The following is a 13,953-nucleotide window of genomic DNA, read 5'->3' as shown; positions in this document are numbered from 1 at the left end:
AATTTTTTTTGTAAAAAAAAAACAACAACCCACCAATTATGTACCTTAAAAGTGTGCAGGGTGGTCATGTAAAATGCTATAGCCACTGTGGAAGGCAACTCAGACAGGGAGAAACATCAATGATGAGAAAGAATCATTGATCGGCTGCCGCCGGCATTCTCCCTAATGGGATGGAGCCTGCAACCAGGGCATGTGCCCTTGACCAGAATCAAACCCAGGACCCTTCGGTCCACAGGCTGACACTCTAGCCAGTGATGGCAAACGTATGACACCCGTGTCAGAGGTGACACGCGAACTCGTTTTTGGTTGATTTTTCTTTGTTAAATGGCATTTAAATATAGAAAATAAATATCAAAAATGTAAGTCTTGCCCTAACCTGTTTGGCTCAGTGGATAGAGCGTCAGCCTGCAGACTGAAGGGTCCCAGGTTCGATTACAGTCAAGGGCATGTGCCTTGGTTGCAGGCACATCCCCGGTGGGAGGTGTGCAGGAGGCAGCTGATCGATGTTTCTCTCTCTTCGATGTTTCTGACTCTCTGTCCCTCTCTCTTCCTCTCTGTAGAAAATCAATAAAATAAAATATATACACATAAGTCGTTGTTTTACTATGGTTGCAAATATCAAAAAATTTCTATATGTGACACGGCACCAGAGTTAAGTTAGGGTTTTTCAAAATGCTGACACGCCGAGCTCAAATGGTTCGCCATCACTGCTAGCCACTGAGCCAAACAAGCCAGGGTTCAGCTGTTTCTTTTAAAGATAAACATCCATCTCCACAGGACCCAGCCATGGAACGCTTGGGCACTTGGCCAAAGAAATGGAAACTTGTGATCACAGGAAAACCTGTGCTCCAATGTTCATAGCGGGTTGTTTGTAGAAGCCAAAGACTGGGAACAGGCAACGCCTCCCCCAGGGGGTGAACGCTGGAAGGAACAGCGGATGATCCACACCGAGGACTACAGCCAGCAACACAAAGAAAAACTGTAATACATGCAACAGCGAGGCCGGACCTCCAGGACACCGCGCCAGTGGGAAAGGGCTCAGCCCGTTATACACGGCATACTTCCTTATAGAACGGCCTGCAAATGACAAAACTGCAGGGATAAGACTAGAATACTGGCCCTGACCGGTTTGGCTCAGTGCATAGAGTCTCGGGCCTGGACTGAAAGGCTCCGGGTTCGATTCTGGTCGAGGGCATGTACCTTGGTTGCAGGTTCGGTCACCAGTAGGGGGCGTGCACGAGACAGCTAATCGATGGTTCCTCTTATCGATGTTTCTAACTCTATCCCTCTCCTTTCCTCTGTAAAAAAAAATCAATAAAAATATATTTTTTAAAAAAGAAGAAAGAAAATAGAATACTGGTTGCATGGGTTGGCGGGAGGAGGGGAGAGGCCGTGGCTAGGAAAGGTGAACCGGAGGGATCCCTGTGCGGGAACAGGCTGGACACTGATGGCAGTGGCGGCCACTTGAATCTACACGTGAGGAAAGTGCATGGCGCTATGCGTGTGCCCGCGTGCGCTCACACACGGGAGTAACCGGAGCAGCTCTCGGCTGGCTCCAGTGCCGTTTCCTGCTGTGCGACTGTACTAAGTGTACAAGATGCGGACACTAGGGACCTGCGGGAGGGGCCCATACCTCTGGGACGTTTCTATGGAACTTCCTGTCAATTTAATTACCTCAAAATATAAGTTCACACCAAAACAACGCAAGCAGGGCATACAGTGTACAAACGAGACGATTCTCGCGGCTCTGCATGGAAAGTCCCGGCTTTCCCACATTGGAACCCGCTTTGCCCCCAGTCCACAGACAGCTCAGCCCCACCAAGAAGAAAGAGGCTCAGAAACATTAAGCCAAGAGGAGGGAAGGAGAACGGCTGGTTTTGATTGGGCAGAAAAACTGTCCGTCAGGACCGAGGGGCTGAATTACGTAGGGTGGGCAGGGGGCGGGTCTTGTCACGAGCCAAGTGTGTTTATTGGTGGAGCCAGCCAGAGGGTGTGTGAAGAAAGGCGGTACTTCCTGTTGGCCGGTTGATGACGCCTTGAGACAATGGAAAGGCGGTTCACCTCCGCCATCTCTCTCCGCCCCACACACACCCTGAATTGGCGATAGTCCCCGTTCCCTGGACTCGGGGATCTCGACCTCACCCCTAGAGAAACGCCACCACCGAGTCCAAGCCCCGGGAGGTCCTGGGGTCTCAGACGGCCCGTCCCCGGATCCCGGCCGGACTTCCCCCACTTTCCGGACGGAGCCAGCCTCCCTACCCCCCCCGCCCGCCCCCCCCCCCCCACCCCCGCAGATGACCGGGGACAGTGTACTGGGGTCCGGAGGGAACTGGTGAGAGGGAAAGGAGGGCGGCGACCCCACTCCGACTGCAGGGTCACTCCGTCTCCGGCCCTGCCCAGGCCTGGCCAATGACAGTGGCCTTGCTGGGAGCTCATGGGAGCTTCCATCCTCCCAAGGCCCCAAATGTACCTCTCTATCCCCCACCCCCGAATCCCCCGCACACAATCACATACACACTCGTTTCCGGGCCCACTGTGTTCCAGTGCCTCCCGAGTGTATCGAGACAGTTCCTGTAAAGCATGGACGACAAACAACCACACAGGAGCCTGTATCCAGGGAGAGGGGGACAGCGTTGAGGCCAGTCACGGGGAAGGTGCCGTCCGCCAGAGGGACTGGCTGTCCGCGGCCAGGAGGTGAGAGGCAGGAAGGAACCGTCCTCCCTGGACCTTCGCAGGGGGCCGTGGGGAGCGAGTCCTGCCAGGCGGGCCTGCTCTTCCCCAGGAGCCCCTGACTGCGGCCATCAGCTGTGCCCGCCTGCCGCCACCTGGACAGGCCAAGGTGAGCCCTGCAGAGAGCTGGCGGCTTCTCTAGAGGGAGGTGTGATCAGGAACATCCGTCCTGGTGGTGCTCACGGGGGACGGGGCGGGGGGTGGGGGGGTGGGGGTGCACGTGCATGGCAGCCCCTGCAGGGCTGTCACACCCAGTCACTGGCCTGCCCCCCCTCCCCGCAGTCTCTGATGTTGCAGATCTGACTGGGGCCTGAGAACCGGCGCCTCGCACACTCTCCCTGTGCTGCTGCTGCTGCTGCTGGTCCAGGGATCCCGCTGTGAGAAGCACGTCTTCGCAGGCCTGCAGCCCCTAGGTGTGTGCCCCCTGCCCCACGTGGGGCTGGCTCCTTGGATGGTCCCCGCAGGCGGGGAGATGCTAGGAGGCTGCCAGCCCTCAGAGACCAGGGCCTCCTGGTAGCAGCATCACCCTTCCTGCCTGGGCGGGCTGCAGGGCACGTGCACAGCCCAGGCGGGGAAAGGGGTCCCTGTGCAGGTGCTCAGCGACTCCCAGGTTTGAAAACAGCATCTGGGCACGTCGGAGACAGATCAGACGGGGCCCTGGGTGGGGCTGGACAGACTCTCTGAGGAGGCAGAGGGACGACCCAAACCCCCAGCTCCGAGATGGGGGAGGAACCTGGGCCCAGACAGCAAGAAGGTGGATGTGGGGCACATCGAGGCCAGAAGGTGGTTTCTGCCCGGGAGCTTCCCTGACAGCTGTCAGGGCTGGGGTGTGGCCGGCCCTCTAGCCGGGGGAAGCCTCCACCTTTCCTGCCCAATGCCCCTCCCAGGAGGGCCTCCCAGCTCCCGGGGCCGGTGCCCAGCAGCACCCTGCTTCCTCGGCCAGTCGTGGCAGGGGGCAGAGGCCGGTCGTATTCGGCGCCACGGTGGCCTGTCATCTCGTTGGAGCGGCAGGCGACGTGCATTGCCGGTCAGCGGTCGCCGTCTGCCCCTCAGAGCCCAGCACCTGAGCGTGTTCTGGCTGTGGGAACAGAGGGTGGAGTAACCTTTGGCTTTCCTTTTCCACGTTCCCCCCCTGCACCCCCTCTGCCTCTGGGTTGTCGGGCTGTGCCCTGTGCCCGGGTCAAGCTCTCTCTGCGTTAATGATGGGAGCCCTGAGTCACACCTTGTCAGTAGTTTCCCTCACGTTGTCCCTTGTCTCCTGACTTTGTGGTTTGGGGTTTGTGTTTGGTCAGGCAGACGACTAGTTTTCATGCCATCAGACTTTCCAGGCTTTTCCTAATGGCTTCTGGGCTTCTAGTCGGTTTCTGTGCTTCAGACTTGAGTCCCCGTCTCTATGTAAAGGTGTGTATTAGTTCCCTGTTGCTGCATAACAAATGGCCCCCATCATAGCGCCCTGATGCGACCCACACAAGGACAGGACGCCCAAGGGCCTGGCTGGGGGTTCTGGCTCTGGGTCTGTCCCAGCTGCAGTCCAGGCACCAGCCTCGCTGCAGCCTCGGGCCTGCCTGGTGGGAGAGGGCTCTGCCTCCGGGACCACTCGACGACGGTGACGGGGGCCTCGGTGCCTCCCCACAGGGCCCGGCCACCGGGCCGCTCAGGCAGGGCTTCCCCAGGACCGGAGGAGAGGGGTGAGCGGCCCAGGACGGAAGACACAGCCTCCTCCTCACGGATCTGTAAGTGACAGCCCTCACCCCTGCCGTAGTTTTATGGGTCACGCAAGCCAGTGCTGGAGCAGGGCTGGAGGGGGCGACTGGGCTGAGGGGTGTTCTGTTCACAGCAAATGAGAAGGCTGCGAGGAAGGGCCTGGCTCCTGAACCTGGGGGTCCCGGCGTGAGGACTCCTGGCCCCGCACAGAGCAGGCCCCTCAAGAACGTGTCCTTTGTCTCCGGGAGGGTGGCCAGGTCTAGCCCCGGGACCAAGCCAGGCAGGGCCTGTGCTTGCAGGGCAGGGGGGCTCTTGGTCTCCAGGGGCTGTAAAGGAAACACACAAGGAGAAAGAGAGAAGAGGGTGCCCCAGAGCCCCGTGTGCCCACGGTGTGTGCTCTCTGCCCGTCGCTGGGGAGCTGGCGGCCCTGATGGCGGTCCCAGGCCCTGGAGCGCTCTGGGCACAGGGCAGGAAGCCCTTCCTCATCACAGCAGCGCTGGTCAGCGCCCTGTCAGTCCCCATCCAGGCTGGGCCACAGGATGTCCCTGACCCCCGTGTCCCCACACACCGGCTCAGTCTTGCCTCCATTCCTGCTCCGTGCCCAGGGGCAGGGACTGGGGCAGGGACTGGGGTAGGGGCCGCTGCCCTGCCTAAGGCAGGGGTGACCTCCCCTGCCCCTGCTGTCCCCTCCAGCCTTCCTCCATGCAGCCTGAAGGGTGGGGGCAGGGAGTGGAGAGGTGCAGGCAGCATTGGGGAGGGGCAGGCCCAGGAGCCCCTTTCCTTCAAGGAGGGTGTCAGGTAGCCCTGGGCTGGGTTCTGGCGGGTTGGGGGTGAGGGTGGCAGGCAACAGCCTCAGAGGGGGCGGGGCAGGGGCAGCCAAGTGTCCAGTTGTTGAGGAAGGAGCTCCCACTGTGGCTGAAGGAGGCCCTTTGCATCTCGTTTCCCTGGAGACGTGCCCGCCCCAGCCCCATCGTTCCTGGCAGGGGCCCAGAGGTGACTTCCCGATGACGATGACGCATTTGCTGGCTCTGAATTTGTCACACAGGTTCTGTGGGCGGTGAGTGCTTCTCCTGTTGGCTCTCGCTGCTGGGCAACACCGAGCCCTTGGTGCCGGCTCCTGGCACCGTCCCAGGTGCTGTGCGTTTCTTGAACCCAGGACAGCGAGGTTCTGGGGAGCCGGGCCCTGCTTCCCGGGAGCAGCAGGTGTCGCTGGCGGGCCTCGCCCCAGGGATCCTGGCCCTGACTCCTCGGGACAGTCAGCCAGGGTTAGGGACACAGGGTGCGGGGCTGCCTGGAGGTGCCCAGGCCTGGTGCAGCCCTTGCTCCTGGGTCATCTGACCCTGACACACTGTCCCCACCTGTGCCCGTGCTGAGCCCCCGTCCCCTCCCTGTCCCTGGGCAGGAGCCACCATGAGGAGGGAGCTGCCCTGCGGTCTGCCCTGGGCCGCCTGGCCAGGAAGCTGTGGAGGGCTGGGTGGTGCTGGGCGGGCACTGGGGCCTCCCCCCCCACCCCCCTGCTGCAGGGCCCCTTTCCTGGGGAGCTCCTCCTAGTGGCCTGCCCTGAGGATGGCACACTCACAGCCCCTGCCCTGACCCTGTCCCCATCTGCCCTCAGTGACCACTGTGGCCTCACCCTCTCTGCCCGAGGACCCGGGTCCTTACCCAGGAGCTCGGAAGTCTGTGCCCCCGTCTCCAGCAGCTGTGCTGACCCCAGGGTAGCCTCCGCCCCGCCCGCTGCTCAGCGATGTCCTCACCCTGCGGCCCTGGCTGCGGTCTCCTGGGCCCTGGAGACCTGCCCTGACCCCGTGCTGGGTCACGGAGGTGGCCGCCGCAGCCTGACCTCCAAGCAGCTCAGTGTCCTCCTGCAGGGAACGGCCTCCCTGGGGATGCCTCGGGCCTGAGGAGGACTCCGTGTGCATGACTGTCCCTGCCTCTGGGGACCTGGACTGCCGCTGGGATGGCCCGGGGCCTGGACTGGGAGGAGACGCCCTGAGCCACTGAGTGCACCCGAGGGCCCAGGTCAGCACCACACCATGCATGCTCGCGGCCCTGACTTGGTGTCCACCCTCCTGGGCTGCTGGCTCCCTCCAGGTTCCCAGGGGCCTGCCCTGGAGCACCGTGGCCCCAGGCCCTGGGCGGGGCGAGGCTGCCCGTGCTGGGGGGCTCTGCGGGAACCCCAAGGGTCCCCAGTCTAATGTTCCCCTTGTTGACAGGCTGGACTCCCTCACTGTCGGGTGCAGGGGGGTGGCAGCCCTACCCTGAGGGCCCAGGGCTCCCCTTTCTCCACCTGGGCCCCCCAGCCTCCTGCGGGCATGGGCAGCAGGGAGGGTCAGGTGCAGAGGTGTGGCTGGGGCGGGGGTGGAGGCTAACTGTGGGGTGGGGGTCAGCTCAGCCCTCCCCCTGCCCTGCCCTGCCTGGCCTGGACTCGGGGTAGACAGGGCTTGCGGGGCGGGGCCAGGTGCTCCCAGTAGGGTGGCCAGCCATCTCCTCCCCCACTTAGTAGGTGAGGTGGGGGAGCCTGGGAAGGCATATGGCCGGGTCCTCCCCTCTGCTCCTGGTTCCCACTGGCCAGCAGGGCTCGAGGGTGGGGCCGGGTGGAGCTGGGTGACCACCCTGTTGGCTCTGGGCAGGTGGCCAGGCCTCCACACCCAGTGTGTGACCCTGGCTCCTGGCCTGGGCCCTGCCCCTCCCTGTGTCCTCCCAGCAGCCGGGATGTCCTCTGGGATTTGCTCAGTGGATCAGCCGGGTCCCAGGCCATTTGCCTGGTGGCTCTCTTTCCTGGTGCCAGCTGCCGGCCCCCCACTGGGGCCCCTCCTGCCCGTGCGGGCAGGGCTCAGGCTCAGGCCTGGTGTGTCCTGCAGACTCAGGCCAGGGTGGTCCCCAGGGGCCTGTTCCCCCAGCTTGGCATTTTCCGTCGTTGCTGCCACACATGTCACAGCTGCCTGGGCATGACATGGCCTCTGGGGAGGGGACAGGGCTCCTGGTGGCTGGGACCCATCTCCGTCGGGGGCCCACCAGGCGGGCATTGGGAGAGGATGGGGGCAGGACTGTCTCCTCTTGGAGGGGCCAGCCTAGGAGGAGGCAGGAGGCTCTGGTATCTCAGGGAAGGGAGGTGTGTGGTGTGTGTGCAGAGTCCTGGGGGTCCACTGGGCCGAGGGGAGAAGGGGTGCCTTGGGGGATCTCTGTTCCCCCGCTGGTGCTGCACCTCTGTGGGCCGGGGTCTGCCTCCTCCTGTTTCCTCTCCACCTGGGTAGCTTCTAGAAGCCTCCAGAATACCCCTGCCTTTGAGGACAGTGGGAGAGAGAAGTGGGGGGCCAGGGGGTGGGACCTAACTTTATTCAGGCGTGTCCAGCGTCCCCTGGGGCAGAGCTTACTGTGGAGACTGGACACCCAGAGCCTAGGGCAGCAGTCCATCCCCAGGGGCAGTAACAGTGAGGGTCCAGAGCCACTTTCCAGTCCTTTAAGACCCTCGGAGCCCCCGCCAGTCCATCCTCATGGAGCTGCAGGATGTGCATCCATTGTGTTGTCTTGAAGGCTGCCTGCTTGGTGCTGGAACCCACTGGACTCAGTAGGCGCATTCTCCAGCTCAACAGCTGGCTAGTATGCAGCATGAGGGTCAAGGCAAGGGCACACCTGGACCACCTCAGGGAGGCCAAGTTCATGGGGGAGATCAGGAGTGGTGCTTCTGGGCTCCACCCTTTGCCCCACCACCAGGGCACTCCTCTCTCAACCTCCCACTCTCAGGGTGCATCCAGCTCCTCCCACAGACACCTGCACTGCCCACGCTGTCCTGTCCAAGGCCCCAACAGGATTCGGCTCAGGTGGAACCCCCAATGGAAGCAGAGACATGGTCTGCTGGACCATAGGCGGCTGCTGCCCCCTGCTGTGTCCCCAGCCTTGCTGGTGCCCTTGGGCGGGAAGGGGGGAGTGGATCAGAGGCCTGAGTCATGCAGTGTGAATACTGGAACCCTCAGTTGCTGTACAGGGGGAACCCCAGAGCCCTAGGGGGCTTTTGGGAAGTGAGTCCCCTTGGAGATCTCAAGGAAGGGAAGCAGTCCCAGCCCTGGCAAATACTAGGTGGAGACCTTCAATCCTGGGGTTCCCTTGGGGGCCCAGGGAGCACTCAAAAACCTTTGGGTTGTGGTGCCCAGAGCACTAGGGAGCACTCAGGTGCCCTTATGGGCCTCCAGAGCTCTAGGGGTTGGGTGTGGAGAGCCCTGGGGACCACCGGAGGGGTGTAAGAGCACTCAGGATCCCATGATGCCCTGGGGAGTGAGCCAAGCCCAGGGGGGAGTCCTGGGATGGGGATCCAACCTCCTCAGGAGCTATCAGAACTCCTTGGGATAGGAGTGTCCTCAGAGCCCCGGGGCAGGAGGCTGGAAGCCCCTTAGCAATCCTCCATCTGGCACATGGTGCTGAGTGCATATCGTTGGCCATGGGGAGTAAATGAATGAGGAGGAGGAGACTACATCACGTGGGTGTTGACTCTTTTCTCATGCTAGACACCACAGTGGTTTCCCAGCACACCTACCTAGCCTCCCTGTCTTTCCTGAAACAGATGGAGGACCAAAGACTTGGAGCCATTCTACCCAGAAGCCATGCCATCTCTCTTCCTTTCCTTGGGATGCCCCCAGCCCAGCTCCCCTTCCTCATGCTGTCCCTTTTCTCCACCGCAGCTTTGACACAGCAACCTTGCCCTTCCCCAGGCCCCACATGGAGTTCGCTAGGCTCCACATACCTTTCCAGCGCAACAGCAGCCCCAGGCAGTGCTTGTGGGGGGTCCCTCCTAATATACTTGATTTGGGATCAGTTGCTGAAACAAGCTGTCACTGTGTCCCTCTGGGGTTCTGGTGCACTTGTTCTGCCCCCCCCCCCTTACAGGCTCATTGATCTGATCATCAGGCCTTATTGTCAGTGATGAGGCAGCATTCCCTGCCCCTGCCTACCACCACTCCACCCATAGAGCATCCAGGTTTAGCCCTTGCACTAGGATGGCGAGGGGCAGCGTCTGAAGTCTGGGGAGTCCGTGCCACAGGTGTCTGTGCACTTGGGGATGAGCCAGGTGGGAGTGGCTTGCAGCAAACAAGGGAGACTGCAGCTGTGGGAGTGGTGAGAAAAATAGAAGCAATTCATTTCTTTCATTTTGTATATTTTAATTGCACAAAAAGCATGTGTTACTTTTAAGGAAACACAAAAAATGTGGAGAGAGTCCAGCTGGCGTGGCTCAGTGGTCGAGCACCAATCTATGAACCAGGAAGTCACGGTTCAATTCCCGGTAAGGGCACATCCCCAGGTTGTGGGCTCAATCCCCAGTGTGGGGCGTGCAGAAGGCAGCTGATCAATGATTCTCTCTCATCATTGATGTTTCTCTCTCTCCCTCCCCCTCTCCCGTCTCTGAAACCAATAAAAGTATATTCTTTAAAAATGTGGGGAGAGACTAGGATACAGCAAAGAGAAATGGCCAGGAGCTGGGGGTAGGTGGGTCCCAGTCCCAGCCCTGACCTGAGCTTGCTGTGTGGCCATAGCCAGTTGAGAGCCCCGAAAGCTCAGGAGCCCATGGGTACTTTATGGGCACTGTGTCCAGTGAGAGCTGGCACCTGCTGAGTCCTACTACCTGTAGCCAGGGGCTGGTCAGAGGCAAGACCGAGTGATGTCAGGGCCCCACCTGTCCTGGAAGCCTGGCCTCACCTCTGCTTCCCACCTGCCTGCATGGAGCACACGCCTATGTGCTTTCCCAACTTGTGCTGGCAGTGCACCAACAGGATGCACAGCCTCACATGCCATTCTACCCTGGGTTCCCTCAGTACCCCCCGTTATAAATACGTGTAAATATTGAGGATGATTAAATACCCACGGCAGAAAACCTGGAGATAAATAAGAATAGTCAGTTGAAGAAGCGGATTACCCAGAGATGGCGGGGCATCTCAGATGATGATGACTTCCCCATGTCACTAAACAAGCCGCTTTCCAGAAGAGGAGGCCCACCGAACACATGCTGCCCCTTAGACACCAAGGTTGGCATCAGCTCTTCCTGGTTAAAGCACCTGCAGCCAGCATTGTGCACGCAGCCTCACCTGCATTTCCAGCTGGGCTTTCCATAACCTATGGTGCTTCAGTTATTTTCGTAAGTAGTTACAAGAGGTCTGGGAGTAGACCCCATAGGCAAAGCACAAATGTGTCTGTGGGTAGAATGTGCCCAGAGCAAAAAAGGAAAGTCAACAAAGCCAGGTGGGGATCTTTGAGACCCAGGGCAGAGGAGCCCAACCCCTTCCCCAGCAAGAAGAGCCCACACGTTAAAAATAAACTTTTTATTGTGTGTCCACGAAAACAGAAGTCAGGGTGGCCTTTGGTTAATCCCCCAACAAGGTGACAACAACAGGAGGCATGCAATGACAACAACTATGTTCTCCTCTTCAGGAGAAGGGTCTTGCCCTCCTGGGCCCTAAAGGGTCAGAGGCAAGCAGGGTCAGGAGGAAGGTCAGCCCAGGCCCACCATGCTGCAGAGAGCCCAGGTCTGCTGCCTCCAAGGCAGGACAAGGTAGGACAAGGCACCCACAAGCTAGAACACACACGAAAAGCCCCCCACCCACCTCCCCCCAACAAATACTGCTAAGGCAGTTGGCCAGCACTTCCACGAGCAGCTGGCCACGAGGCCAGCTGGCCCCTCAGGTGTTTCCTTAGAAGGGGTTGCTGTCCTCAGCCTGCATGGAGTAGTAAACCAAGAGCAGGAAGGCAGCAAACACCACAAAAAGGATCAGCTGGCCCCAGAGTGGGACCTGGCGGTCCGGGCCCAGACCAGCCCCAGGGGCCTGCTTTTCTGGCCGGATGGCTCGGCGGGCAAGCCACGAGGGGGAGCAAGATGAAGTTGAGGACATGGAAGAGGTGGAGGAGGTGGTGGGATAATAGGACATGCCCAGAGAGCTTCTGGTGATGTTGGAAACTGGGCGGTAGTGCGCGATGCTGTGGTAGGCGCTGTCCCGGCCATACACAGGGCGTTCCCTGAGGCAAAGAGGGGAGCAGATGGGCCAGGAGGATCTGGGCCCAGAATCCATCCTGGCCCCTGGCCTTCCCCACTACTCACCTATTCTTGCCCTCCTCTTCTGAAGAGAAAAAATTGTCTTCACGCACCTGAAGAAGAGAATCAGGGTGAAGAGGCACTGTCAGGGTCAGCGTGGTCCTGTCATCTCTCTCAGTCCAAACTACCCTGGCTGGCCTGCCCCGCTCCAGAACCCTTCTGAATTCCTGGCCTTATGTCCGTGGACCTTTGCCACTTGCTCAGTAATTGTCCTGGCTGCATGCACACTACCTTCTGCCCCAGGATTCTCAGAAAGAGCTCAAACCTAGATCCCAGACCGGGGTGCAAAGCATGTCCCATGAGCTCTAGTCAAACGGTTCTGACAGCGCCATTTGCACCCAGGGGCCCCCTGGATTTATTCAAACCCAGCTATGACCCCCTGAGGTTGTACCTTAGTACAGGGTGCCCGGCAGCTAGCTCACCTGGTGGTGAAAGGTGTCAGCATCTGCGAGTGAAGCCGAGGGCTGGCGGAAGCCCTTGGGTGTGCCCGCAAAATCAGGCTCACCGTAAGTTCTGGTGCTCATGTAGCTCTCCTCATAGTAGTCATCATTGTAGCCTTGGGAAAGAGGGGAGGTAGTGGTAGTAGAGGGGGCAGTGGTGTCCCCCACCTGGCCCCATGGTCCTAATTTGAATCCTATTTGGGGCCTGTGACACAGTTGCTCCCCTCCAGGGCTGGTGAGGGACAGTGGGGATTGTGGTCTCAGGTTCTCCCTAACACCGGGATCCCTGAGGGAGTGGAATTGATGTCAGGGCCCATCCCACTGCTGCCTTACCCTTGCTCTGATAAAGTAAGGCATCCTCTTTCTTGGGCAGATCGTACATATCCGAGTCCACCGATGCTGCCGAATCTGAGTCTGAATGGGGGAGGGGGAGTAGGACCATTTGCCCCCAAGCTCTTTTCCTCACGCCCCTCGCGGCCAGCGTCCCTGCCACACCCGCGCAACCCAATCCTCCCTATAGCGCAAAACACGTCCCCACAGGTGGTCAGGTGGCGCCCTGGGGTGGGGGGGCCTCACCGGAGAGCCGATAGGAGAATGAGGATGTGGACGAGTTCGGGGGCGAGAGCCTTCGCCTCTGAGTCTCGTACTCGAAGATTTTCTTTTCGTAGAGCTTGCGAGTGGAGCCTGGCCAGACATCGGGCGCAGGGGAAGGAGGGGGGTCAGGAATGGGGGCCCAAAACCTGGGGAGGGAGTCCCAGGAGGGGGCGCGCAGTGCGGGCTGGGGCCCGGGAGGGGGGCCCGAGAAGGGGACCCGGGAGGGGGGGTACGGGAAGGGGAGGGGGCCGCCCACCGCCGCATACCCACGACAGGCCCGTGCGGGATGTTGTACTGGCGCAGCACGGCGGCCAGCTCGGCGTCCGAGAGGACCGCGTAGTCGTCCATGGCGGGAGGCGGAGGCCTAGTGGCTGCCCGGGCCTGGCGACACGGGCCTAGCTACGGTTGCCTCGGAGCTCGGCGGTGGCAGCAGAGTGCCTCGGGAGCGGCAGCACTCGCGTCACGCCTGCGTCACAGTCGCGGGGTGCGCGCGCCGCGCAGGGCGGAGCCAGTCCGCTGGGAAGCAGCCAGCGCAAACCGGTCTGGCCTCGGGAGTGGGCGGGGCGGGGCGGGTGAGCCCAGCCATCACAAACGAGCGGGATTGGCTAGAGGCGAAAGAGGGGCGGGGCCTGCGCGCCCCCGGGAAGAGCCGAAGCAGCTCGGACCTGTTGGACCGTAGGAGTAGGCGGGGCTGCGCGCCGAGGGAAAGGGGCGGGGTCGGCGAGCCCGGCGTCACACGCTGTGGAGTTTGGGCTGGACGTGAGAGAGGGGCGGGGCCTGCGCGCGAGGGCAATGAGAGTAGACCCCCCTGTGCATGGGAGGAGGGCGGGGCCGGGGAGCGCAGACGTCACCCACTGGTGTGTTCGGGCGAGAAGTGAGGAGTGGGGCCCTGTGAGTGGAACCGGCAGAAACCGGCCAGAGCCTGCAAGTGGGGTGGGGCTGGTGCACATGGCATGGCTTGCCTTCTCTGAGTCACGTGGGCTCGCCCCTTCCCCGCACCCCCCGCTACCGAGAATCAGGGGTTTCCCGGGCCGCACCCCGGCAGGCTGCCTGAGCAGTACCGGGAATGGGCCCATTCTAAGGGTGAGCCCTTGGAAAGCGCAGGTCCCGGGCTAGTCGCTGTTGCAAGCGCTTTGAGTGCGTGTGCCACACCTGGGAAGCGACCCCAGGCAGAGCCCAGGCCCTAGGCTTCCCCCCAGGTCTCTCCCCAACCACCTACCCCCCTGTTCCCCTCCAGCTTTCCTGTCTGCATAGCTCTGGCCTGTGCATCTGCACCCTGCGGTCCCCACCGCTTCCCTCCCTCCCTGCTCCACTCGGGAGGAAATGGGGCACTGGGCCAGGAGGCTGCCAGCACTCCAAGAGCAAGCAGCCTTGGAAGTGGCCGGACGTGCCAATAATGGGCACTGGCAT

General features: G+C 61.0%; 1 protein-coding gene and 1 long non-coding RNA gene across 2 annotated transcripts; one reads left to right on the top strand and one right to left on the bottom strand.

Moving 5' to 3' along the window:
• Nucleotides 1-2,277: 2,277 nt before the first annotated feature.
• Nucleotides 2,278-4,471, top strand: LOC132223872 (uncharacterized). The gene is made up of 3 exons (XR_009450542.1): nt 2,278-2,839; nt 3,013-3,143; nt 4,366-4,471. It is a non-coding gene; the product is annotated as an uncharacterized LOC132223872 (long non-coding RNA).
• Nucleotides 4,472-10,727: 6,256 nt separating this feature from the next.
• Nucleotides 10,728-13,026, bottom strand: EMD (emerin). Its single transcript, XM_059680540.1, has 6 exons — nt 12,810-13,026; nt 12,526-12,633; nt 12,283-12,363; nt 11,932-12,065; nt 11,516-11,562; nt 10,728-11,433 (listed from the first exon to the last, which is right to left on the bottom strand). Exons 1-6 carry the CDS (start codon nt 12,889-12,891, stop codon nt 11,112-11,114), a joined length of 774 nt encoding a protein of 257 aa, XP_059536523.1. The 5' UTR covers nt 12,892-13,026; the 3' UTR covers nt 10,728-11,111.
• Between the last annotated feature and the right edge of the window lie 927 nt (nt 13,027-13,953).

This window comes from Myotis daubentonii, chromosome X (genome assembly GCF_963259705.1).
Source record: "Myotis daubentonii chromosome X, mMyoDau2.1, whole genome shotgun sequence".
Lineage (NCBI taxonomy): Eukaryota > Metazoa > Chordata > Mammalia > Chiroptera > Vespertilionidae > Myotis > Myotis daubentonii.
The sequence above is the reverse complement of the archived record's forward strand: the minus strand, read 5'-3'. Positions and strand labels throughout refer to the sequence as shown.

What these genes read in the sequence shown, in the direction of transcription:
- EMD (XM_059680540.1), bottom strand. Translation starts at nt 12,891, where the DNA reads ATGGACGACTACGCGGTCCTCTCGGACGCCGAGCTGGCCGCCGTGCTG. An exon ending in CCCGCACGGGCCTGTCGTGG is followed by an intron (nt 12,634 to 12,809) that starts GTATGCGGCGGT and finishes ATGTCTGGCCAG; the next exon opens with GCTCCACTCGCAAGCTCTAC. An exon ending in ATTCTCCTATCGGCTCTCCG is followed by an intron (nt 12,364 to 12,525) that starts GTGAGGCCCCCC and finishes TCCCCCATTCAG; the next exon opens with ACTCAGATTCGGCAGCATCG.